The 27,590-nt window shown below is 36.1% G+C and overlaps 1 protein-coding gene across 1 annotated transcript in view; it reads left to right on the top strand.

Moving 5' to 3' along the window:
* Positions 1–27,590, top strand: part of GRIN2B (glutamate ionotropic receptor NMDA type subunit 2B) — a 469,961-nt gene that overhangs the window by 367,967 nt on the left and 74,404 nt on the right. Inside the window, exons 4-8 of the mRNA XM_044678009.1 lie at positions 17,356–17,558; positions 18,018–18,189; positions 18,350–18,503; positions 23,218–23,343; positions 26,701–26,930. Coding sequence (XP_044533944.1) covers positions 17,356–17,558; positions 18,018–18,189; positions 18,350–18,503; positions 23,218–23,343; positions 26,701–26,930 — 885 coding nt within the window. The remainder of the gene's footprint in view (positions 1–17,355; positions 17,559–18,017; positions 18,190–18,349; positions 18,504–23,217; positions 23,344–26,700; positions 26,931–27,590) is intronic.

The following is a 27,590-nucleotide window of genomic DNA, read 5'->3' on the forward strand; positions in this document are numbered from 1 at the left end:
GTAAGACTCTTGGGGAGATATTCTTATGAATATGTATCAGTTTGCTCCATTTCATAAGAATATGCTGGGTTAGAGTCTAAAAGAGTTTTCTATGGTGAGTAAAAATCATACTGATCTGCAAATAGCCTTTTCTGTTTTTTTTTTTAAACAACAATTATAAAGCACTTGAAATTAATGTGATAGCAGGAGAAAGGAAGGTTGGGGTGATAGAAGTGAAGGCTATTCCCCCTGTCATCAGTATCTGAAGGAAAAATACAAGGAACCCACTTTGCAGTGCACTCATTCCTTGGGAATTGAGATAGCTGAGAGCTTCCAAAGACCAAAGCACTAATATCAGCTAATTATTTTAGGCTGTAGTCCTGTCTTCCCCTCCAACCCTATTCTTTCCACCTCAATACTTCTAATTTTGCTCATCATAATAATTCAATAAATATCTGTTAGATTCAATGTGAAAGGCACCTCACTGAACTGAGGCATCATTTGTTATGTGGTTTCAATATGGGTGATAAAGGCTACTTGAACTTCCATCTTAGGCCAGCTCTACCAGTAGATAGAGTAGGGACCTCAAATTGATAGGGTAGGAACCTCAAAAAAAAAAAAGGAAAATATTTACTTAGAATGGAATAACAAAGTAAACAACCAGGAAAGTCATCTCGTAAAAATCATTCTCACATTTCACAAGCAAATGAACAGTCTCCCAAAGAATCCTATACCGAAGAGGGAAGGAAAGACATCTTAGACATTTATTTCCTTCAGTATCAGAGGTGAGGAAGGGTTTTGGCATCAGAGAAGTCAGCTGTGAGTTCTAGATGGAAGAATTTCCCCTCCCTGAGTTCTCATGGTTCTCCTTCCTTACAGGTGGCTTTCCTTACAACGTTTTGGCTTCAATCCTAGTAGTTCCTTGACATTGTCCAGAAATTTCCTTCAAGCTTTCATTGTTTTCCTCCTCCCCAGCCATTATTGTGAAAGTTCTGCTCTCTGCCCCTGCTCTCCAACTCCTAAGCTGCTATTTTCTGCATTTTCACCATGTTGCTGTCCTTAACGATCAACCTTGTTTCTACCTTGTTTCTGCCTGTTACTACTGATACTCCTTCAGGGAAGTGTTGTTGCTCTCCTCATGTGAGGCTACCCTGGGCTCCATGCCTTATGGCTTAGTGAAATAATAGGATCATAGGTCGAGAGTTATAAGGGACTTCAAGAACCATGCAGCCCTATCCTCTCAGCAGATCTCTTGCTACCTGATATGCCAAAGAGTCAGTCAGACATCTGGGAGATGTTTTTTGTATTTCCCATTCAACAAAAGGTTCTCCTACCATTACTTCTAGCTAAATTAAAGGAATTTTTTCACCTTTTCCTTATATCATAGTACAGGTAGGGTATCTCTCACCCACCTTCCCACACAGAAATATAATTCCTTTTGGAGTTGTTCTGTACCTAGGAATAATTTTACGTATTTTTTACTTCCAATAACTTCACTTGGTAAATATCACTTAGCCATGGAAATTTTCTTGAAACTTCATTAAACCTCAAGAAGGCATTAGAGGGGGCAGCTGGGTGGCTCAGTGGATTGAGAGCCAGGCCTAGAGATGGGAGGTCCTTGGTTCAAATCTGGCCTTGGATACTTCATAGCTGTGTGACCCTGGACAAGTCATTTAAACCACATTGCCTAGCCTTTATTGCTCTTTGGCCTTGGAACCAATACATTGTATTGATGCTAAGGAGGAAGGGAAGGGAAGGTTTTTTGTTTGTTTGTTTGTTTGTTTGTTTGTTTGTTTGTTTTTTAAAGAAGGCATTAGAAACACTGGAGAGGGGAAAGAAGGAGAAAGAATCAGTGTTTATTGAGTGCCTACTATGTACCAGTCACTGTGCTAAGCACTTTCAAATAATATCTTATTTGATCTCACAGTCCCTCTTTCAATTCAGTCATTTCTCAGTCATGTGCAATTTATTGTGACCCCATTTGGAGTTTTCTTGGCAAAGGTACTAGAATGGTTTGCCATTTCCTTCTCCAGCTCATTTTACAGATGAGGAAAATGGAGTAGACACAATTAAGTGACTTTCCCAAAACCACACAGTTTAGAAGTATCTGAGGCTAGACTCCAGAAAATGTCTTTGTTATTTCAGATCTGGCACTCTATCCACTGAAACACCTATTGCCCTTATGAATATTTAAAGCAAGGCATAGCCTAGATACATGATTTGGACCAGAGGCATTCTGAGTGGGCCTACTCTTGACCCATACTGTCCTGAAAGACATAGAGTATCTCAGGAGGTGGAGATGGAAGAGTACAATTTTGTTGCTTCAAAAAGAAAAGATGTTTCATCGGAACTATTTCGAAAAAAGGAATACCAGGACAGCATGTACCTCAGCCTTAGAATTTAGTTTCATTTCCCCCCCTGTAAATCCCTACATAGGGGCATTGAAGAAAGTTTTTATTTATTTGGAAAGAAAAGTAGAAGCTAAAAGGGATTTTTCTGATCATTTTTGAAACTATGTTAGATCTTTCAAGGCTTTGTGGCACTATTTGGTGCATAATTTATGAAATGATTTGTTTTGAAGGAGTTAATAGTTTCCAAAAGTATCGAACTTATTCTCAAGATGTGGTTTGTAAACTGAGAGAAATTAGCTCGGTGGATGTTCTTTTGATACAAGTCCCTGTGTAAATCCATAAAGGTGTGGGTATTACTACTTCCGATGGCTGATTTTATTTGCACCTGCAGGGAAGTAATCCACACACTACAAAGGATTAGCTGAAGTTTACCCTGACATTTTAAGTCAAATCTTGTTGAATATTTTAAACCTTTTTAACATTTTGCCTTCACCACCTGCAAAGGAAAATCCTTTACCGCCGGGACTAAGTTAGTCACTTTAAGAAGCTACATTAAATCTTCCTTACAGTAAGGATACTTTGTCTTTAACCAATACCTGCCTTCTTCAGTCTCTGAAGCCATTATCTAATGAAACTTCTTCCGTAGAAGTTTTACACTACCCCCAACCAACTTTAACCCATATGCAGGGAAGCCAGTCTAGCTGAAGCAGAAAGACTTTCCGAAGGAGAGACAGGAAATGGCTTATTACTGGCAATTCAAACTACCATCACCACTCCCTTCCCTCAGAATGGAGAAAGTCCAGGACCCTGAAACTAAAAGCTTGAGAACAGCAGTACCCTTCAGACCACTGATCCTGCTTTCAGTCAGGGTCCTACAATCATTATTGAGTGAAGATATCATGGTGGAAGAGGGATACACCTTCTCTAATACCACCTATACCAATCACTAAGCCACTTATGGGCAGCTAAACCCCAAGAGCCCTGAGAGTGGAAGTATCCCTAGACCATTGGTCTTACTTCCAGGTCAATCCTCAGAGCCATCATCCTAGGAACATCCTTTTGGAGATATGACCTGTCAATTATTTTAGCAGGTTCTATAGCTATAGCTACTGAAGACTCACAGAATAAAGTTCTTACCACCAAAGTTCTTGGGAATTTCAAATGGTTGAACATCAGAAATGGAAATTAAAGAAGAGGCATTTATCATCTGCTTTGTTGTTGCACCCTAAAGATCATGAAACCTTTCCATATGATTTTCAGTTGGAACTTTTTATATGCTTTGTTTCCCTCCAGTAGAATGTGAACTCCTTGAGAACATGATATATTTTACTTTTCTATTTGTAAAACTAGTACATTCATTTATGAATTCATTCAATCTCCTGTCCCCATCACTGGACTTTTTGTTGCCACTGTCTTTATAACCTAGAGTAACAACCAACAGCACTGTGCAATATTACTGTTATTTTATTCTTACATTTTTATATCAACTTACTATATATCTTAAAAAAACAAATATTTATCAGAGAAATTTCCTACAAATATGTTTCCCAGTGAACTAATTTCTTTCTAATTCAAACTGCATTTATATTGCTTGTGCAAAACCTTTTTAATTTTATATTTTACAAATTTCTATTTTATCTTTTATAATCACCTATATCCTTTGTTTAGTTAAGAATTTTACCACCAGCCATAGTAGTGTAAGATAGCCTTTCTACTTTTCCTCTTTTTAAATATGATCTTTTATATTTTTGTTCATATATCCATTTGAAGCATATTCAGGTGATTGTCACATTAACTCTTATGTCTCATATCCTTTTTATTTCTTGATTATCTCTTTGTTCTTTTCTCTTGCCCATCATTTCAATTTCTTTTTCTAAACATGTGAGAATTGTTTGTTGAAAGCTATCCAACTGCTCCTGGATTCTGATAAGGACAGCTTAGTTGATAAAGAAAGACTAGGAGACTCTGGATTTCTGTTAGCTCATAGTTGCTCCGAAATGCAATGGAGTCACGTTTATTATATATGAAATTAAAGTTCCCTTTCACCCAAAAGCACAGAGAAAATTTTTACAGCTGCACAGAATTGCAGTTTCAACATAGACAATATAGAGAGGCTTCAGAAATTTCAAGGTGTAGATAAGAACCATGCTGAACTTTCAGCTGTCTTATTATCAGTAAGCTAAGTCTGATAATATTTTTGCTAGGTTGGGAAGCCCCTGAGTTTTTGCCCTTGGTTGTCTCAAACTACTTTTGAAACCAAGCAGTTGCATTCCTGACCAAGGAGGAGAATATTAACTTCTCGACTGCTGATTTGCTAAGAACTTAAAGCTTTCCAGTAAGACTATATTGCTTTCTAACAAGAAAAGGTGTGGATCATAAGAGGAGTCAAAAGAGGAATCTCAGATTTTTTTTTTTAGATAGCCCATGCAGTCTGGCTCTGACTAGCAGAGTAGATTTAATGGGGTCCAGATAAAAATATCTATTTGAGACTCTGTTTCTCTTAATGGCCTCCCACATATTCACCTTTTTCTTTTAAATTGAAGTGATTTATTACACAGAAAAACCTTTATTAATGAAAAGAGTCATAGAGTAGTTATAACCATCAGCTACACCAGGATCTGATGGGATTTACAGATTATGCTGTTTCTTTATGGCTCACAACAGTTTAATTGTATAATTTCTTAGACTTCTTGATAAGTGATAATCTTATTCTTTTGTGTTTCTCTTAGAGTATTTGCAAGTCAAATTTCTCTAATCTCTGGAATTATTGTTGTTGAGTCATTTTTCAGACTCTTCATGACCCCATTTGGGGTTTTCTTGGCAAAGATATTGGAGTTGTTTGCCATTTCTTTCTCAACTTCTTTTTATAGGTGAGGAAGCTGGGGCAAAAAGTATTGAATGGGCTACCAAGGGATCACATAGCTATTGAATGTCTGAGGCCAGATTTGAACTCCAAAAGAGCATTGTTTCTTACTCTAAGCTTAGCTCTTTATCCACTATACCAACATTGTGTTAGTCCCTTTTGATGAAGGTCCAGATCCCTACCCACCACTGACCATGAAGTTCAAATATGTAGGATACATTATTTTTGAGTTAGAATTTAAGCATGCTTAATTTTTGGAAGTCAACATTTTAATGGAATTCTTTATGGTTGTGGAATGATCCTGAGTTATTCAAATCATTTTTCCTTCATAGCTAAAACCTTTTATATCCACTGCTTACAAAAATTTTGGTCTGGTATTAAAATTGAAAAAAAAAATATAGCTATATGTTAGAATTTTTAGTGAGGAGATTTTCTGGATTCAGTTCTGTGGATTCAATCCAACAGTTTTGCTTTCTCTTTGTTCTTCTGTCTGGTCCTTCTCAATTTCTTTTGCCATATCTTCTGAGATGTATTCTCTAGCTTTGGTTGTATCACTAAGTTCTGTCTCATGCCTTCTTTTGTTCTTTTCTCATCATACTTTCTCCTGGTACTACAATTTCCCTCAGAATTAATTAATCATATCTTTGAAGATGACTGAAAGATTTATAAATCCAGCTCTGTCTTTCCGCTGAACTTCAGTCCTGAATCATCAACTATCTTTTGGACAATTCTCACATAACTAAACCCAAAGAGTAATGGCTTGATGCTAGCTTGGAAAGGAGTCTCTAATGGCATGCTCTAGGAATTTATCTTTGAGACTGTGAGTGTAAGCATAGTTATAGTGTCTTAGTTAAAGATATAGTTATCATATTTGCAAAGTCTGAGGAAGAAATAAGATAAGGGAAGAGAATTAACATGCTAGATGGAAAGAGCCATGATCCAAAAACATACTGAGAGACTAGAGTAATAAGGCTTATATAATAAAGTACAATGTAATATGTATAAATGGGAAGTTCTATATTTTTAAAAAATCAACATCCAAAGGAATTTCAAAAATACAAGAAGTTAAAATTGTGGATCTAAAACTCTTTAAAAAAAAGATCTGCATATTTTATTGGATGGCAAAGAAGGCAGTGAGATTTTTTTAAATGCTATTATGTGCCAGATACTATGCTAATTTTATAATTTACATATATTATCTCATTTGATTCTCACAACTCTGGGAGATAGGTGCTATTATTATCTTATCTTTACAGTTGAAGAAACTGAGGCAAACAGATTCACAGAGATAATCAATGTCTGATGCTAGATTTGGCCTCAAGCATTTTGAACTCTAGGCCCCACACTGTATCCCCTGTTTCAGTAGGCTGAATCTGAAATAACAAACTAAAACTGTATAAAAAAAAGTGTGACATACACTCCACCAAAACAAAGCAAACTAGTATTGTTGCCTCCATTAAGAGAAGAATAGTGTTGAGAACAAGAGAACTGATAATTCCATGATACTGAGACATGGTCACCCCTCCCAGATCACTGCTTTTTTGTGGTAGTGGGGATTGTGTTGTTCAAAGAAACTTTAAAAAAAATTTATTTAATTCATTAATTAAGAAAATGTTTCCATGGTTACATGATTCATGTTCTTTCTCTCCCCTCCTCCCCCTCCACTCTTATAGGCAATGCTAAATTCCTCTTAGTTTTGTATGTGTCATTGATCAAGACCTAATTCCATATTATTGATATGTTCAAAGAAACTTTAAGCTATACCAAGCATGGTTGGCCCAAGACAGACAGGTCCTAGTGGAGAGTTCTGACCAATGAATTCACTAGAGAATGAAATGGCAGTGTATGTATCTTTGCCTAGAAAATCTGATGGACAATATTAAATTGACTACAATCATGACACTAGAAGATAAGCCTCTTAGAGCAGCCAAAGGTGGAGAAGCTCTATACAAAAAGTAAAAATAAGACAGGGAGCTAAATGTGGCTCAGATCATGACCTTATTGCAAAATTCAGGCTTAAATTGAAGAAAATATGGTAAACCATCAGATTATATAGACATGACCTAAATAACATCTCTTATTAATAAGTGTAAGTGATGAACAGATTTAAGGGATTATATCTGATATGCAGGATATTGGAAGAACCATGCATTGAAGTTCACAATATTGGACAGGAGATATCAACAAAAAAAATTCCCCAAAAAGAAGAGCAAGAAAGCAAAAGAGCTATCTACTGAAGTTTTACAAATAACTGAGGAAGGAAGGAAAGTGAAAGATAAAGGAGAAATAAAAAGATATACTCAACTGAATGCAGAATTCCAGAGAATAGCAAGAAGGTTTTCTTAAATGAGCAATTCAAAGAAATAGAAGAAATAATAGAATGGGAAAGAAAAGAGATCTCTTCAAGAAAATTAGAGATATCAAGAGAACATTTCATGCAAAAATGGGCATGATATAAAACAAAAATTCTAAAAACTTAACAGAAGTAAAAATATTAAGAAGGGATGGCAAGAATATGCAGAAAAACTGTAGAAGAAAGAGCTTAACATCACTGATAACTGTGATGGTGTGGTTATTGATCTAGAGTCAGATATCCTGGAAAGTGAAGTCAAATGGTCCATAGGAAGCATTACTAATAATAGTGGAGGTATTGGAATTCCAGCTGAGCAATTTAAAATCCCAAAAAATGATGCTGTTAAAGTGCTACACTCAATATGCTAGCAAATTTGGAAAACTCAATAGAGGCCACTGGATTAGAAAAGATCAGTTTATATCTAAATCCTAAAGATGGGAAATACTAAAAGAATGTTCAGTTTATCAAACAATTGCACTCATTCCATACACCAGAAAGGTTATACTTAAGATGCTGCAAGCTAGGCTTCAGCATCTTGTGAATCAAGAATTATCAGAATCGCTGACTAGTTTTTAAAGAGTCAGGTGCTAGAGACCAAATTGCTAGTATTTGCTGGATTATGGAGAAAGTGAAGGAGTTCCAGGAAAACAAAAACAAACTATTTTTTTGCTTCATTGACAACACTTAAACCTTTGATTATATGGATTATGATCAAATATGGCAAGTTGTCAAAGACATGGAAATAGCAGATCATCTTATTTGTCTCTAAGAAATGTGTATTTAGGTTAAAAAACAACAGTTAGTACTGCACATGGAACATTTGATTGATTTATGATTGGGAAAGATATATGACTTGGGTGTATATTTTTATCTTTTTTTTAAAAAAACTTATATGCAGAATCATGTAAAATGCCAGGTTGGATGAATGAAAAGTTGGAGTGTTGCTCAGAAGAATCTCAAATATGCAGATGATACCACTATGATGCCAGAAAGTGAAGAATTAAGAAGCCTCTTGATAAGTGTGAAAGAAGAAAGTATAAAAGTTGACTTCAAGTTTAGCATTAAAAAAAAATCCTAAGATAATGACATCTGGTCCCATTACTTCCTGGAAAATAGAGGAAGAAGAAATGGATGTAGTGTCAGATCACTGCAGATGGTGACAGCAGCCATGAAACTAAAAGACACTTGCTCCTGGGGCAGCTGGGTAGCTCAGTGGAGTGAGAGTCAGGCCTAGAGACAGGAGGTCCTAGGTTCAAACCCAGCCTCAGCCACTTCCCAGCTGTGTGACCCTGGGCAAGTCACTTGACCCCCATTGCCCACCCTTACCAATCTTCCACCTATGAGACAATACACTGAAGTACAAGGGTTTAAAAAAAAAAATACTAAAAAAAAAAAAAAAAAAAAAAGACACTTGCTCCTTAGAATGAAAGCTCTAACAAATCTGGACAGTATAATAGAAAGCAGGGACATCATCTTGCCTGCAAAGGTCCATAATTGAAGCTAGAGTTTTCCCATGAGGAATATATACTTCAAAGAGTTGGATTATAAGGAAATGTTAGTTCTGCAGATGCAATGCTTTTGAATTGTCATGTGGAAAAGACTTTTTGAGAATCCTTTGGATAGCAAGGACCTAAAAGCAGCCAATAGTTTAAGAAATTAGTGCAGACTGTTCATTGGAACAACTAGTACTGAAACTGACATTTATACTTTGGCTATATAATGAGAAGATAGAAGTCATTGGAAAAGACCCTGATGTTGGAAAAAATTGAAAGCAAAATGAGAAGGGGATGGCAGAGGATGAGATGGATAGATAGCATCATGGAAGCAATTAAAATATTTAGGACAAACTTTGGAAGATAGTGGAAGATTGATGGGTCCAATATGTAATGATCCACAGAGTCATGAAGAGTTGGATATGCCTGAATGATTAAACAAGTGGCCTGGTCAAACAAATGTGTAATACATTATAGTATTTACTTTGGAGTGCCAAATTTTAAAAGATGGCAACTATGAGAGGGAGGAATGGATCATTTTATATGAAGATCAGTTAAAGAAATAAGAAATTTTTAGGCTGGATAAGAGAAGACATATTTCTAGTTGTATGATCACTGTTGTTTAATCACTGCCTCATTTTCCTTATCTATAAAATGAGGATAATAATAGCACCTATCATTCTTTATTGTAAGGATAAATTGAGATATCTTTAAAGCACTTTGAAAATTTGAAAGTGCTATGTAGATGTTTATTATTATAATTATTATTTCTGTTTAAGTACATGAAAATCTGTTATGCAAAAGAAAAAAAAATGAGATTTTCTCTGAGTAAAAGAAACAGAAATCAGTGAAAGTTGCACTAAAGTAGATTTAGGAAAAGTTTATAAGGGAAAAAAAATTCAATAGTGAAAAGGGGTTACATATAGGGGAGAGTAAGCTTTTTTAGCAATGGAGGTCTTCAAGCAGAGCCTATGACCACTAGTCATTAATATTTAAGAGTCCTTGGTTTGGTCTGGATTGAGCTAGATGGCCTGCAAAGTTTCTATTAATGCTGAGATTCTGTTATTTTGTAAAACATGACTTGATCAGGAAGACAGGAAGAAACAGAGTTAAAGAACAATTAAAACTGCTGATTTCAGAGGATAGATTCACTGAGTTTGAGGTCAGCTGACTTGGGTTCCAACAGAATTCTGCTCTTTGCCATCTGTGTGATCTTGGATAAGGCATTTAAACTCCTGGGTTTCAAAGTCCTCTTCTATAAAATGTAGAGCCTGGACTATTTAGAAATTACAAATCTGGGGGCAGCTGGGTAGCTCAGTGAGAGCCAGGCCTAGAGATGGGAGGTCCTAGGTTCAAATCTGGCCTCAGACACTTCCCAGATGTGTGACCCTGGGCAAATCATTTAATGCCCACTGCCTAGCCCTTACCACTCTTCTGCCTTGGAACCAATACATAGTATTGATTCCAAGACAGAAAGTAAGGGTTTAAAAACATTGAAATTACAAATCTGAGGTCTGTGCACCCTCAGGGAGATCTGTGGACAGATTTCAGATGGTTTGTGGATACATTTCAAGATGAAAACATCTTTATTTTCACTAGCTTCTTCACTGAAATTTAGCATTTCTTTCAATTATGAAAGTAGGCAAAAACAATCAACCCCCCCCAAAAAAACAAATATACAAAAAAACTCATTCTAAGATATTCACACCAGACTGCCCAAGAATCTGAGACACACACACACACACACACACACACACACACACACACACACACACAGGTTCAAAAGTCCTAGACTCAATGATATCTAAATTCTTTGCTGATTCTAAACATTGAGATCCTCCACAAGTTGGAAAGCAGATGAAAGCATATCATTTTTCACTTGTTTACTTGGGCTTTTGTTTTAGGGTTTGGGTTTCATATAATTATTCACTTACAGGAATGAATACTATGAAAATATGTTTTGCATGATAATACATGTATAATCCAGATTGAATTGCTTGACAGCTCTGGGAGGGGAGAGGGAAAGGAGGCAGACAATTTGGATCATATGACTTTGGAAAATGTATGTGGACATTTTATTTTATTTTTTTACCAATTACATGTAATGTAAATAAAATAAAATAAAGTGAGCATCGATATCCTCCATAAGCAGGCTACCTAGCATTGCCCTTGCCCTGGTGTATCATCAAAACATATATTGCAGGAGCTACTAGGAGCAAACTGAAGCAGGGATGGCTTTGGGCATTGGAAGGAATTGCAAGGTCTGAGACTCCTACAGGGTTGGAGATTTAGACTTGGAATGGAGGCCATCTTGCCCAGCTTCCTCATTGTACAAATTGAGAAAAGAGGTCCAGATACCCAAAGTGATTTCATACAGGTGAAAAGTGGTGGAATCAGGCTTAATTCCGACTCTGAATCCAGCATTCTTTGCCCTGCGTTATGACTCTCATTTCACGTGAACTGCTGGTAAGCTGGTTCTGTCCCATTCCAAACTTGGCTTGTTGATTTCTTCTTGCTTCTTTTCAGAGCTTTAAATTCTTCTTTGTAAAAGTCAGATGGAGGCTTAAAATAAGCAGAAAGTGTTTGGTGCTGGATCCAGATGTCATCTCAAGCAAGAAACAAAAATACTTTGATTTTTGAAAAATAACCTTTGATGCCTAAAGAGGCTCTAATAAGTGCCTTGGCTCTGTGATCTTAAAATGAATTCTTATGCACACAAAAGAAAAAGCCTGGAGAGATTGACACCCCTTGCTTTATTGCACAAGGTCCGCAGCAGCAGCAGTGACCTGCCAATGTGTCCTCACCCACCTCTGTGCCTGCACATACAGTATTCACCCTGCTTTGTTACCTCAGCTGTTTATCATAGAGGGACCAGCCCCGGGGCTTTCAGAGGGAAGCAGAGTTTTCCTTGGTTGTTTTAATGCTTGGCCTTGTCTGTCACAGCCAGCCAGGGTGCTAATTAGTGCCAATTACCCCAGTTGTATGGAAGAAAACTGTGAGCAAAGGAAAGACTTTGAAGTTTAAAATCACCAGAAATTTGTTTCTCAGGATTCTCCTCAGGAATGTATTGCCATGGACCAATCCCACTCTAATTTTAACTCGTGTGGTCATAGAATCGAGCAACTTCTTAGGTATAATTATTTTCTGTGGAGGTATTCAGCTCATACTAAGAACAACCACCCCAAATCCCTACATCAAATCCATGTTTCCCTGAGGGAAAAAAATGGTTTATGAAAAAGAAAGATTTCAGTTTTTCTTAAAAGTCTTTTTTGCATGTCAAGAAAAAATAAGGTGTTTTGATTTTGATAGAGACAGATGTTGGTAAATATGCTAGTGATAAATCCTTCTTTGTTTAGTTCTTCTCTCTGAGGAATCCAGAATACCTTAACAAAATAATTCATTAATTCTCCGTGTTTTTCTTTAGTAATTCTTCCTTTTTAATTTCTTTCAAAGATTTTATACCTTTTCCTTTTCTCCTCATTAACCTTACCAGAATAGTCTTCAAGGTTTATATTAATCTTATGTATTTTTGCTGCCTATATTCCAGGTTTTAACATCAGAAATTTGATCCCCAGATCAGCTATTTATAGGATAAGTCAATTAACCTCTCTATATATCAGTTTACTCATCTATAAAATGATAACAATCATAAATAGGGCTACTTTGAAGAAGCCTTAAAGAATGGTGTAAATATGAGACTGTCTTCTTCCTCTGTCCTCATCTTCCTCCTCCTCCTCTTCTTCCTCAAATATCCTAGGAAAAAGTTGTATAACATTAACTTCAGCCCCACCTTTTTACCTTTAACCATTTTATATTTTGTTTCTTTTTTTTGTTAACTTGTCCAAAATGCCTCATTCTGAACTTTTTATCATGTTTTCCCCACCCTGATATCAAGATTAACTCCAAGTCTATCTTGCCTTCTACATGTTAGCATAATTTATATTTATTGGCATAAATGGAGTTTTATAAAATATTTTTCTTTTAAATGTTTTTTTCCCATTTCTTATCCTCTCGTGGAATCAGCTAATTTCCTCTATTATCTCAAGTGGGTTCCCATTTACTTCAAAGATCAAATATAAATTTCTCTATTTGACATTTAAAGCTCTTTATAATCTCATCCCAACCTACTTTTCCAACTTTGTTACATATTCTCTTCATTTTTTTCTGCAAACCAGCTCAAGTGACCTTCTTTCTATTCCTCATACATGACACTCCATCTCTGATGTTCATGACTTTGTCTTGAAGCCGTCCTCCTAGCTGGAATGTTCTCTCTCCTGTCCTACATCTTTTAGTATCCTGAGTTTCCTTCCAGGTTCAGGTCAAATACTAACTTTCTTATGAAGCCTTTCCTCATCTCTCTAGGCACCAGAGATTCCTATATAAACATTATCTTTGATCTATTTTGCATATACTCTTAATGTACATGTTGTCTAATCCATCTGAATTCTAATTTCAAGAATAGAGACTTTAATTTGTTTTCCCAACAGTTAGTACTATATCTAGCCCATTAACTAAAATGTATGTTGATTAAGTGATTAATTCTTGTCTTTTTCTTGGAAAAAAAGATAAAAAAAAAATTGAACCGAACAGCAAAAGAGTCATGAGTTGATGCTATAATAATGTTTTTACTTAATGACCAAGTATTCATTCATTTAGAAAATATTCAATAATTAATAACTGATCTATTAAGAACATAACACTGGGCCTTGAGTTATGGGAAATTTAAGCTATGGTGCTTTTCCTGCCACATTGAAAAGTAACTCATCCAGGAATAAGGAGGCAATCATTTTTCTTTCCTCTAAGCTGTAAATTAACAATGGGAGTACTGTGTTCAGTTCTGGAGGCCACCATTTAAGAATGACATTGGTAAACTGGAGAATATCCAAAGGAGAGCAACCAGGAGGATGATGTTTTGAGTACATATCATGAATTTCAACTTAAAGAAATGGGGATGCTTAGCCTTGAAAGGAGAAGACTTAGGGAACATATGATAGCTGTCTTCAAGTATTTGAAAGTATCCTGTGGAAGAAGGACTAGACTTGTTCTATTGGTCCCAGAAGAGCAGTTCCAGGAGCAACTCCAGGAGTAGAAGTTGCAAAGAACAAATACCATCTGATGTCAGGGAAAACTTGCTTAAAATTAGACGTTTACAAGAAATGGAATAGGCTACCATAGAAGGTGGGTGAGTTCCTTCTCGTTAAAAGTCTTCAACCTGAGTTTAAATGACAACTTCTCAGGTATGTTGTTGTGGTATTCCCTTTAGGTATGGCTTGGACTAGATGGCAATGGAGGTTCCTGCCAACTTCCAAGTTATGTGATTCTATGAGCCCCCAAATGTTTATGTTATAGCTACTTATGTGATATAGTCTATGTATGTGTATATGTATATATATATATACATATATATATACACAAATGAAAGTTAAATATAATATGAAACAGTAGTATATAACTAGATCCCAATTAATATGAATAATGAATCATCTGAAGTGGTTGCATTATTCGCATTCATGCTGCATATTTCCCTTGTACTAGAATCAATTGTCATATATTATGTATTTATAACTTCAAATAGTACAAATTAAAATATATGCAATCACTTCAGTGAATTCATTATCCATACTAATAGGGATCTAACTGTAACTTAGTCATAGATGAACAGTATTATAATAATTGTCTTTAGGATGAAATCACTATGGAGCTGAGTGACCAGATATGTCTCCAAAGAAAAGGATAGTTGAGATTTATATAAGTGGAAAAGAAGTAACAACAACATAAGAAAATATGAGGATATTAAAATAAGATAATGTGCTCATTAAAATGAACTAGACCTTGGATTCTCTGAGTTGAAAATTATCTTCAAAGGCATCTAGTTCAATTTCCCACAACTTTCAGGAATCCCCTTTTATAATCTCTCTGGGACTTTATTCTGAGCATTTGAAATGACTGAACCTCATTACTTCATCAAATAATCCATTCCATTTTTCATACCTCTAATTTTTAGAAAGTTTGTTCTTATAATAACCAGAAAACTGCTTTTGTCTATTAGTCCTAGAGTCTTGCCCCCGAATAAATCTATTCACTTTTCCATTGATATTATCATTTAAATATTTCAAGAGAACTCTCGGGGAATCTATTGAGCCTTCTCCTAATCAGGAAAACACCTAGTTTCTTTGGCCATTCCTTACTTGATCATACTTTCAAATACCTTTCAATATCCTAGCCATCATTTGTGGCTCTGCAGCCACCACTAGGTTGTCAATATTCCCCTTAAAACACAGAATCAAACAATATTATCAGTAGAAGGAACCTTAGAAGTTGTCTAGTCTGAATGTGGCACTCAGGTCTGAACACAATATACCAGTTAAGTTTTCACCAGTACCAATAATACTATCATTTCATTAGTTTCTGAACATGGCACTTCTTTTAAAGCAGCTTAAGCCTGCATTAGCTTTTTGGTAGCCTCATTACAGTGCTGAGTTATACTGAGGTTTCAGTCAACTAGGTACAAGACAGAATGGCATAGGAGTCAACCCAATGGACTGCCAGTCAAGAGTTCTAAATCTAGTCTCACTCTTGACACTAACTAGCAGTACAATTTTATGAATGAAAAATAAGTAAAGTTTACATAATACTTTAAGTTTTCAAAGCACATTACATATATTAAAGCATATGAAAACTTTAAGCACTTCATTTTACTCTCTGAGTACTCTCATTTTTTTCTGTTTATCTGTGAAATTAGGGGGCTGCACAACATGATTTTCATGGTCCTTTTCACTTCTAAGAGTATATAATTCTAAAATTCCCGATATCTTTTTCATATGAAATAATGACTAAAACAGAGCTAACCAGAACTATATTTGTATAGTAATTTTTTAAAAGTTGAAAGATCAAGATTTTTAAATTCATCCTTACTAAATTACAGTCTGTCATACTGGGCTATTGTCATATTTTTTTGAATCTTCATTCAAATGTATCTTTCAATATGTTATCTAACTATTCCAGATTTTGTCATCTATCATTTTGGTAAACATTACTTTTTGAGTTTTATCCAAATCATTGGGGGAAAAATGTAGAAGAAAGACTGGATATAGCCCTTTCTTTTCTTCTTCATTCAAGTCGACACATGCATTATTGGGATATGATTATAACAATTCGTGTTTCTATAGTGCTGGAAACTTTACAAAGCTTAAATTTTATGTACATCTAGTCAGATAATTTTGAAATTGCTTTAAGCTAAGTAACTATAAAGTGACCTAATTATAGTATCATGCAGCTCACTTTTTCCCATCTTGTCCATAAGGATATGACAAGAAATTTTGTCACGTGTCTTAAAGAAATCAGGATCTATCACATGTCCTGATTTGGCCATCATCTTATTGGGAAAGGAAATGCGCTAAACTTGGAGCAACTTGTTCCTAGTAAACTCTGGTGACTTTCAGTGATTTCTGTTTTCCTTTCAATTTAGAATGGGAGTATACATTTTAGAGATCAGTAAGAGGCTGAGATTAGGCCTGGGTTATGAAGTACTTGAAAAAGTTGTGCTTAATCCTAGAGGTTATGAGAAAACATTAAAGGATCTTTAGAAATTAACTTGAAAAAAGCCATTCTTTTGAACAATCATTCTGATAGTAGCATGTAAGATATATCAGGAAGAGAAAGATATTAGGAATGGGGAGACCAACTAGAAGGCTATTATAATTGCCCAAGAGTAAGGTAATAAGGACTTGAATTAGAGGGGATTAAATTGATATTATCCTCCTTTTCATAACTAAGCACTGAAGATGAGCATAACTGCGATACAGAAGATTATGATTTTCATGCTATTACAGGGAGAGTTAATGACTGAACTGAAAGTTATGTGGGAACTTGCTGAATGAGGTTTCCTAACATCTTTCTTCTTATGACCCTTGGCAACCTCTGCCAATTTAATTCAGAATCTCTCTCTGGACCTGTTAATAACTTTTGATAAACTGGATAAAAGAATGTAAATCCCTTTCTTTTGCTTCCATTATTCTATTGACCTATTCACAGGTGGTTGTCACTTTTTAACTATCCTTATTATAGTTAAGGAAAAACCAAAACCAATTTTTAAAAAAACAGCTATCATTAAATGCTTTTTTAAAAAAGCTTGCTATAGAATTAAAACTTGTATATTCATTTTGAGAGTTGCTGAATATGAGCAAGCAATACTTGTGTTTTAGTAATATGAATGGTTTGTGTATATATTTTTTACTTAAAGCAGCTAGTGATAGCTAAGAGAAATGACTCTGTTGTCACCAGTGCTTTCTGAATCTTTTGCTCGTGTTCCTGCAGGTGGGGAAGTGGAAAGACAAAAACCTTCAGATGAAATACTATGTATGGCCTCGTGTATGTCCTGAGACTGAGGAGCGTGAGGATGACCACTTGAGCATTGTGACCCTGGAAGAGGCTCCATTTGTCATTGTGGAAAGTGTGGACCCATTGAGCGGAACCTGTATGAGGAATACAGTCCCTTGCCAGAAGCGCATTGTCACTGAGTATGGCATATTGGTTCTTTGTTGCACCACTTTGTTCAGCTCAGACCATACCTGTTGACTTAAGCCATGATTCTCAGAATAAAATATGCCTTATAATCAATTTTATTTACTAAACTTTTGAATTAGCTATGGTTATACAATCTGATTTCTAGTCTTCCTTACCATGGCTTTGAAGTGTATTCACTCTTATTTTATTCATGATAGTTATGCCCCTGCTTGGTCCTAGTGTCTGAGTTGTCAGATTTGTGAATGGTTTTATGATTTTTTTCTCTTAAAACAGAACCTATAAAAATGAGCCATTTGAAATTTTTGGAAAATAGAAACTCTTGAAACACTCAACACCCAAAACAAATAGTTTTGAGATGTGAAGAGGAAGCATGCTTTTGGAATGGGCATGGGGTAATGTGAAAGAGAACATATTGTCTTCTTTGTTAATCTATGGTTATTATAACTGGTTAGGAACAAAACGGATGAGGAGCCAGATTACATTAAAAAATGCTGCAAGGGTTTCTGCATTGACATCCTGAAGAAAATATCTAAATCTGTGAAGTTCACCTATGACCTCTACTTAGTTACTAATGGCAAGCATGGAAAGAAAATCAATGGAACCTGGAATGGTATGATTGGAGAGGTGAGTTCTAGAGATGTATATATAATTTTTTTCTTAAACAGATCTGCTGCATGAATCTATTATTCGTTAGATTTTTCTCAATAATCTTAGTTATCTTCTTTTCATTTCTGCATTTGTTGTTCTGTGCATTCTAATTGAAATATTCTCCTCCCTTCCCAAGGTGGTCATGAAGCGTGCCTACATGGCAGTAGGATCACTTACCATCAATGAAGAACGCTCTGAAGTAGTAGACTTTTCTGTGCCCTTCATAGAAACTGGCATTAGTGTTATGGTATCACGAAGCAATGGGACTGTCTCACCATCTGCCTTCTTAGGTAAATGATGTATTAAATGGGAATGGATATGTAAAATGAGAACAAAAAGAAAGAAAGGACAAGAAGAACATATTTCTGTGCCCATTCTTCTAGGAGTTAGTTTCCTAAGAATTAAATTCAGCCAAGAATTTTGGGTTTTTCAAAATTAATTCATTCTTAAATACGAGTATGCTAAAATTCTACAATTTCAGTAGACAGGATTTGTGTAATGATTGTAATATGTAGTAAGAAACAATATATTCTATGCTATTTGGTGTTTTGCTCTTCAAGAAGCCCACAAAAACTTTTCTACAAGGAAATACTCAATTTTCTGGACCATTACCTCATATTCTCCATGAAAAACACTATAGTATTTGAGAATATTTGAGAACTAACATTGAACACTAAACCCTAAATATATGTCTTACATTGAAGTCACACCCTTTTAAAATTTCCTTCATTTCTTTATTAAAAGAACGCTTTGAATATCAATGTATGCTAAAGAAAACCACATTCAAATACTTCCTAAAGCCTAAAATATAACTTATCGAAAGTATTGGAATAGAGTACTTGCTTGTGTGAAAAGAAATCAAAGAACAGTAGATTCTTAGAGTAATCCTTGGGTTCCAGGAATAGCAATTGAGATGAGAAGAATGGCTCTCAACACCAGGATTAGTGTTACCATGGAAGGCATGCCTTAGCACACAAAAAATTATCATGGAACTGTAGAGAAAGGAAAAAGTATAAAGTAAATAAACGACCTTTAGTCATTTTCCAACTTAAAGATGAAGGCTCCGGCCCAGTTATTCAAGTTGGTTTTGGGATAGAACAGAGGCAAAAGGAGTGTATTTCCTCCATACCCTTTGAGAGAACCCATGCCATTTAACCTACCACCCTCTACACTACTTCTTACAGCACTGAACTTTTCAATAGATGGTATGTTCATTTCTGAAGATTCCTCATATTTCATTTTTAATTAATCAAAAAGAGGGCTTTCACAATTCCCTTTGGAGGTCTATATTTAAACAGGTTTTGAAATAAGGAAATAGTTTTCTAATTTGTCTATCTTCCTCTTTTTTTCAACTTTATCACTATTAACCATATGTAAGAAGGAGCAAACTGTATGTTAATTCACTTAGATAGGAGTTTACAGTGTATTCTGACAGCTGTAAAGGCCAGAACTATTTTGGGATGAATTTGAAAAAGCATTGTATCATGGGACAGAATTGTCATCATTACTTTCTACATCACTCTACTGATATGACACCTTGAATATAATGTTCCCTCTCTGAACACCTCAAAATAAAAGAGATACAGATAAATTGGGAGGGATCCAGAAGAAATTATTATGAAAATTTAAAGAATTATACTTAGATAGGGATAGCTTGCCTGATGTTAATTGGCTCCACAGAAATATGGCATTAAGAAAGACTGTGTCCCATAGTTGGATCATCTGATTTACATTATGGTCAGTCAGTTCAATGATATTACAGTAGGACTTGACAGTATTACAATGAGGTTTGATTCAATGCATTTAATAAATCATTCCCTCATCAATGTTAGTTCTTCCAACAGAACAAATCACAACTCATCCATGCCTTCCATTTAAAGAAACTCTTGTCCATGCTCTCCCCACCACAGAGCATCTACCAACCAAGATGGTGGTATTACTCTGGGACTCTAACAATTATAAATATGTTGTAGGACTTGGGAGAATCTTCTCTTCTGCCATGTCCATGATGGGTCCACTTCCTTGTCTAGTCACATATGTCATTAGTGGTATCTTTTACACCACTTCTAGCAAGGAATTTGTTAATAGCCATATTTAGTTACCTATTTAAGTTAACCATTCTCTTTGGTGACCCTCATTTTTTTGATCCTGAGTATACTTGTATGTGTGTGTGTGTGTGTGTGTGTGTGTGTGTGTGTGTTTGTGTGTAATTAAAATGGAAGCTAGGTGGCTCAGTGGATAAGAATGCTGGGCCTGAAACCAGGAAGACATCTTCCTGAGTTCAAATCTGACCTCAGATACTTAATTGCTAAATGACCCTGCACAAGTCACTTGATCCAGTTTGCCTCAGTTTCTTATTTGTAAGATTAACTGGAGAAGGAAATGGTGAGCCACTAGCATCTTTGCCAATGAGGTCAAGAGCCAGATCTGACTGAAATGTCTGAACAACCTAAATATAATAATAACATATTTTTCAAAACTCTTACTTTCTGTCATAGTAACAACTCTGAGAAAGAGCAAGGGCTAGGCAAATGGGGATAATATGTGACTTGCCCAGGATCACACAGCTAGGAAGAATTTAAGACTAGATTTGAACCCAAGTCTTCTGAACTCCAGACCTGGCACTCTTTCCATTGAGTAGCATAGCTACTCCTAATACAATATAATTACAAAGTAATAACAATATTCCCTTTTGTAGAGAGTTTAAAGGTTAATATAGCACTTTTCTCACAATAAACCTTTGAAGTAGGTAGTGTACATATTAGTAACCCCTTTTCACAGATGAGGAAACTAAAATAAAAAGGAAAACCCATGATCATTATAACTACTCTGGGTTGAGATTTGAGTCCTGATCTCTTAACGCCAAATATTATAATCTTTCATGTATAGGGATCAAGAAGAGTGAGAACTGAGGCAATCAAATTGAATAGTCAAGAGCCAATCTTGGAAAAAAAACAGCTCTAGTACAGTAGTGAGGTTGGAAATCAATTTTATAAGCATCATAGCATAATGAATTTAGAACTGAATTAGATCTTCCCATTCACTATGAAGGATTAAGAATTAAATACCTAGAGAGGAATTAGAGGAAGTGAGTATAGATGATTTTTAAGAGTTTGGCAGTGAAAGGTAGTACTATAGAATTACAGCTTGAAGGTATAGATAAAGAAGTTGACCTTAGAAAGATGAAGGACCACATTTTCCTGAACTGAATGGGTGAAAATGTGGAAAAATTTTCAGGGAAAGAAGAGGCAATTCATTCATCCTTTTCTTATAGAGACAGTTGCTTAGAGGGTCATTCTGGTGACCCTTGTTTGGATCTTTGATGTTATCTTCCTCTGGAATATGTGGATATGGCCAGTGCTAACTTTAAGAGGACTGGAAGACTTCTAATGACTCATGTGCAGTAATCACAAAGAGTAGCAAAATATTGACATATTTTGTGATTGAGAAATATTATTGTGAGTTATTTTGTCAGTTCAAGTCTAGTTAAAGGGAGTTGTCTTTGTAGCAACCCCAGTTTATTTCCCTTTGGAGAGGATTTCAAACCACAAGGTAACTGAAGGACTGTATGGTGTACCAAAGGGAAAACCTTCATCAGATTCACCAGTAATGGAGAATATTTTAATGAGATACTGTGAGTCCTTTATATGGCTTTTTCTTCACTCTAAATGAAGTAAAGGGTATTTTGATTCCAATATGCATCAAGTTAACAGGAGCTGAGGATGAGAAATGATGAGGTGGATATCCTAGGTATTCTCCTTAAAGAGTGGAGGATCAGGGAGATCATCATTATCCAACCTCCACCCTCTCCAATCAGAAGAAGGGAGGGGTGCCAAGGGCAGACTGCTGAGATCCTGTGACTTTTAGAGTTGGTTTATCTTTTAGAATAATACATTTCTGGAGATCACAAAATTGAAAAGGTCAGTCCAATGAGAAATAAAATCAAGAGAAGTTTTGAAGCAGTCCACGAGGGAAGCAAGAATAGAAGATTTATTTTATAGCAGTAAAGGGGTCATGCAGTATGGTGGGATAATTTCTGAAAGCAGTATTTAGCAGCTGAGAACACAAAGGTAGAAGATGTATAGCGAAATGACCAGGAATTGAAGATAGGTAGAGGGTGAGCAGCAGTGGGATAAGTGGTGAAGGCTTTCAAGAAGTTCAACCAATGTATGCTTGGAAATAGTCAACCTTAAAGATGAGACTTTGAAGAAAGGAAAGTAAGACCAGACTATTGGCAAAAGACTGGAAGAACAGAAAGGGTATTATGCTTGACCTAAATAAGAAGTGAAAGAGTAGGTTGGTCTCTTGAACCCAAGGATGTTTTATTACCACAAAATCTGTAATAGTTTTTTTAAGGTCCCCACACTATAGCCTAGCCTATAGTCAAAGAGATTTAAATGATCAAGAGGGGTGTAATGGAAAGAACAGTGAATTTGGAATCAGAATGTCTGGGCTCAGGCTCACAACTCTGTCACTACCTGTATGAACTTTGGCAAGTACTTTAATTTCCTTGTATATAAAATTATAAGAATTGGTTTAGATCAAGGGTCAGCAAACTCTTCTGTTTTGTAAGGCCTTCAAAATAAAGATGGTTTTTACATTTTTAAATATGAGACTTTATTTAAAAATGTAAAAATCATTCTTAGCTTACCGATCTTATGAAAACAGGTATATGTGGCTGGATCTGGCCTGGGTGGGGGGGTCATAGTTTGTGGACCCCTGTATTAGATGATATTAAGGTCTATTCCAGTTCTAAATCTTGGGATTGTGCTCCCCCCCCCCTTGAAAATAGCCATGCCCAGGGGTTTCGTGCTTTACTTTTCTACCAACTGGGAGATTTGCAAATAAAAGCTATAACATTTATCCAGAAAACTAAGGTGGGGTTACCCTCCTTGCATATTTGAAAGATGGAAACACAGAAATGAGCATCAATAGAATTACTTAGAATTTGTATATATGCATGTGCACGAATTTATCTGAGCTCTGTTTCTTTCCCTTCTCTAGAGCCATTCAGCGCTGATGTGTGGGTTATGATGTTTGTGATGCTGCTGATTGTCTCAGCAGTCGCAGTCTTTGTCTTTGAGTACTTCAGCCCTGTGGGTTATAACCGGTGCCTTGCTGATGGCAGAGGTAAGGAGAAACTCAGCTGTTGTATTTTCATATAACTCCCTCCCCTCCACTGCTGCCACCAGCCCCAGTTCTGAAAATTGTACATGCCATCTTCTCTTCCATTTAGCTGAAGGATGCTTCCTCCTTAACTCACTCAACTCTGGAAATGGACCTTTGGCCCTTTAGTTTGTCAGCACATTCGAACTTCAGAAATGCCTAAACCGAGATGATCATCGAAAACTATGTTTCTTTCCTGGCTCTTATATTAATCTTTAGGCCCAAAGACAGTTCTATTCCTCTTTACCTAGATCCTTTCTCCTCCTAGTAAAATAAGAACCAGTAATGTAAATATACCTAGAATATTAAGTATAGCGGTGAGTCCTTTGATAACACTGGGCTGTGGGTAACATTTCTGAGCATATTCCCATAGCAGTATAGATTCAGACATTAAAATACTGTCATAGGTAGGTACCCTTCAGGAGTATATGGTGGGTAAGCTGTAACTAGTGGATATCTTCATCCAAAGCACTAATCCCAATTCCCCAGTCACACTCACAGGGAGGGAGAGGGGTGTTCTGGTGTATGAGTTTGATTTGGGTGGAATACAATGACCAACTTCATTTTTTAAAATTGCTAGGATTTATATAATGTTTTAAGATGAGCAAAGCAATTTGGAAATATTTCATTTTATCATTATACCAACTTTGGAAGTTAGGTGCTATTATTCAGTTTGATTATTTATTTTTTATTTCATTATTATTTAAATATTTAATGATATATAATATACAATATGACATATAATATTATAATTTTATGTATTATATGTGATATAATTTAAATATTATTATTATTTTAGAAATGAAGAAACTGAGACAGACGACCTATAAGGGACTTAGCTATGGTAACACAGCTAGTAAGTGGCCAAGACTAGATCTGAAGTCAGGTCTTCTTGACCCCGGGTCTACTGTGTCACTTAGCTGCCTCTGTGGCCATTTATAGGAATCTATTTTCAGCCTAGGGCCAATCTCTGAGATCTGAGTGTTTGCCAAGAGCTCCAGACATTTATGAGAATGTTAAAGGTGGTTAATTAGGTTCTTGAAGGGTGTGAAAAGAGCAGCTAACAACTCTCTTCCTTCAAATACATAGTATATGCTTGAAATATATACATAGTATAACTTGAAACATTTGGAGTTAGGGACTGAAGTAAAAATTCCCTACTTCTTTATAATTACCACCCTGAGAGTGAGCCTGATCCCAGAAAATACTCTCTTCATTGTCTGTGAATTCTGTAAGTCTCTGTTAGTCCAAAATCAGAACTGTGGTGGGATCTCTGAGTTCTGGGTTGTGGATTAATTGCTCTCTATAGTGTGATATAGCCGTGGGATTTCATATTGCACATCGGGAGTCTCCCAGTAGCTATGACCTCTTCCAGTTATAGGAATTAGCTATTTGGCACACTCTGAGCAGCACCAGTGGTCAGTCTAATATTTAGTAATACAATCACTTTGTTAAATGGTTGTGCAGATTCAAAGAAATCTGGAAACTGATGTAATTTAAGACAAATAAATTAGAAATCCCAAATTACTAAGCTTAATAAACTCTGAGGCAATTATTTGCTTTACCAAAACACTTTATTAGAAGACTAATCATAGGAAAATTTAATATAGCAAGCTCCCCTAGGAATTTTAAAATAAAGTTCAATTAATAGAAATTAAATTTACACAGAGATCAAGAAGATACATTGTGTAAATCCTACCTAGATATAAGTTCAGAGATAGATGCTAAAATATATGCAGTTCCTAATGTCAAAGATGACTGAACAGATGTTAATAGAACCTTGTTTGTTAACATAGGTGCATGCTAATGGTAATATGTAGTAGAAACGTGAGGATAGATGTTCATAATTGCATATGAAGGGTCAAATGCAACTCTATATACTGAGGCAAATGGTAACATGGTAATATCACCAAATGAGGAACTCTGGGTTTTTTTCCCAATTTATGGGTCACATGACCTGTGGTTCACATAAACCTGTAGAAGAAAGAACTCTACTGAGGTTGTGTAGGGATTGGTTATGGATAGGGAGAGACAGTGTACCAATCCTCCCTTGTGAGGAAAAAAACCAACTATCCATATCTATCCCATACTATGGGATACTGATATGGGATATTGGTTGTCCATATCGATACAAGTGTCAGGTTAACAAAAAGAGATAAGAAGTCATCTCTTAAACCCCTTCTCCTGGAATAGGTGCTTTCAGAGAGATGCTATAAAGAAAAAAAACCACAAAAACCCAAAAGGGTCATTAGTTTCCATACTACTTTTAGAGACTAGTAACTTGTTGTCACATCAGAGAATGTAAATAAAATTAGTTATCAAAGACAGATTTTGAAGAAGATGATAGCAAAGAATATATGTTGACTTGTTAAAAATCAATGTTTCTGGGTATATAATAATAAAATGTCAGAAACAGAGAAAATAAATAAAAAGCCACACACAACAGATAGTTTGAGGTAGTAGGAAGAGCATGGGGCTCAGAAATCAAACACAAGTGAGCCTCGGTATGGTGAAGTAGAAAAAATATGGGCTTAGAGTAAGTAAAGAGTATAAAACTTATAGGTAACGTGATCTTGAGCAAGTCCCATAACCTCCCTGAGTTTCATTTGCTTATAGGTAATATGGAGATTTTAATGCATGAATTATCCACTTGACAGAGCTGCTCTGAGCCTTAAAGGAGATAATTTACTCTGTAAATATAAAGCACAGCACCAGTTTAAGCTGTTATGATGATCTAGGCCCAGAAAGTTCTTTATTATTATCAGTTTATTATTAACATGAATAATTTTTTAAGATTCACATTTCTTTTATCTGCTTCTTCTTAGCTAGTTAGGAAAGTTCCTCCTTCAGTGTCTGGGGTCAAAGCCCATTGATTAGGGAACTATTCCTCCCACATCAATCCCTGCCACTTTCTGTCCCCAGACTCTTGATGCCTCTCTATTCTGTCTTCTGGAAAGTATCAAGGGCAAAAAGAGGTACAAATATTTACTTAGATGACCATCTAGCTGATGTCTATGACCACTTGGGGAAGATGCTTTAGGGAGAGAGATTTCCTTCTTTCACTAAGAATCTGGGTAGAAGAGCCTTATGGTCCTGACCCCTGAGGTCCTAAGATCCTAGGAAAGGCTAACAAAACAGAACAAGGCAGGGCTTTCAGAGTCATTAGAGAAGAAGCACCCTTCTTCTCTGGGAATGACATTATCTCAATGAAGTTACTGATAGGGAGGACATACTCCAATATTCTTGCAATGTATCAATAGAACTAGACTGTGAGATTCTTGCTGCCATTAATTGCTCAAACTTATCTGTTGATCCCTACAGAGCCAGGCGGTCCCTCTTTCACCATTGGCAAAGCTATTTGGTTGCTGTGGGGGCTGGTATTTAACAACTCTGTACCAGTTCAGAATCCAAAGGGAACAACCAGCAAAATTATGGTGTCAGTGTGGGCCTTCTTTGCTGTCATCTTCCTGGCCAGCTACACTGCCAACTTAGCTGCCTTCATGATTCAAGAAGAATATGTGGACCAAGTTTCTGGCCTGAGTGACAAAAAGGTAAGAGAAACTTTTGAAAACCTCCCATTCCTCCACAAAAAAAAAAAAAATCATCTCCCTTGGAAAGAAGACATTGTTTATATTCTCCTTCCAGTCCCCATTTTAATTAGGCTCATGTTTCAAGCTACTGAGAGGATGGAAAGTTTTCATGATCCTAATAATTTTCTCACATCTGCATTTCCTACTTGTGTTTTAAATAAATTGGAAGGCAAAAGCAGAAGAAATTAGTTTCCCTACTGAAATAATCGTTTTCCCTTCCTGTCTTTATACGAACCTACTGATTTATGCTGGGAGTGTCACAAATGATCCCTGGGCTACAAATAACTAGCTTGGTTTTGAACCCATTCTCTTAGTGTGATTGCCTATTGGTTTGTTAAGGTAGGGCAGCAAGGTAGCTGGGGGATACAACGACTGGCCTGTTATTAGAGGGTTGCCCCTGTGTGCCAGAACTGTGGAAGCTTGCTTATTATGGCTTACATTTTCCCACAGATGGACTAGTTGCTGTAGGCTTACCCTGCCTTTGTTTCTTCTCTGGGCACATTCTAGAGCTAGGCAGGAGGGCTGCTCATGTAGAAGCACTGGAGTATTTCAAAGTACAAAAACTGGTCTTTAACTTTGTGACTGCCCACATACTCTGAAGCTAACAGGCCAGTCCTATAC

This window comes from Gracilinanus agilis, chromosome 5, assembly GCF_016433145.1.
Source record: "Gracilinanus agilis isolate LMUSP501 chromosome 5, AgileGrace, whole genome shotgun sequence".
NCBI lineage: Eukaryota > Metazoa > Chordata > Mammalia > Didelphimorphia > Didelphidae > Gracilinanus > Gracilinanus agilis.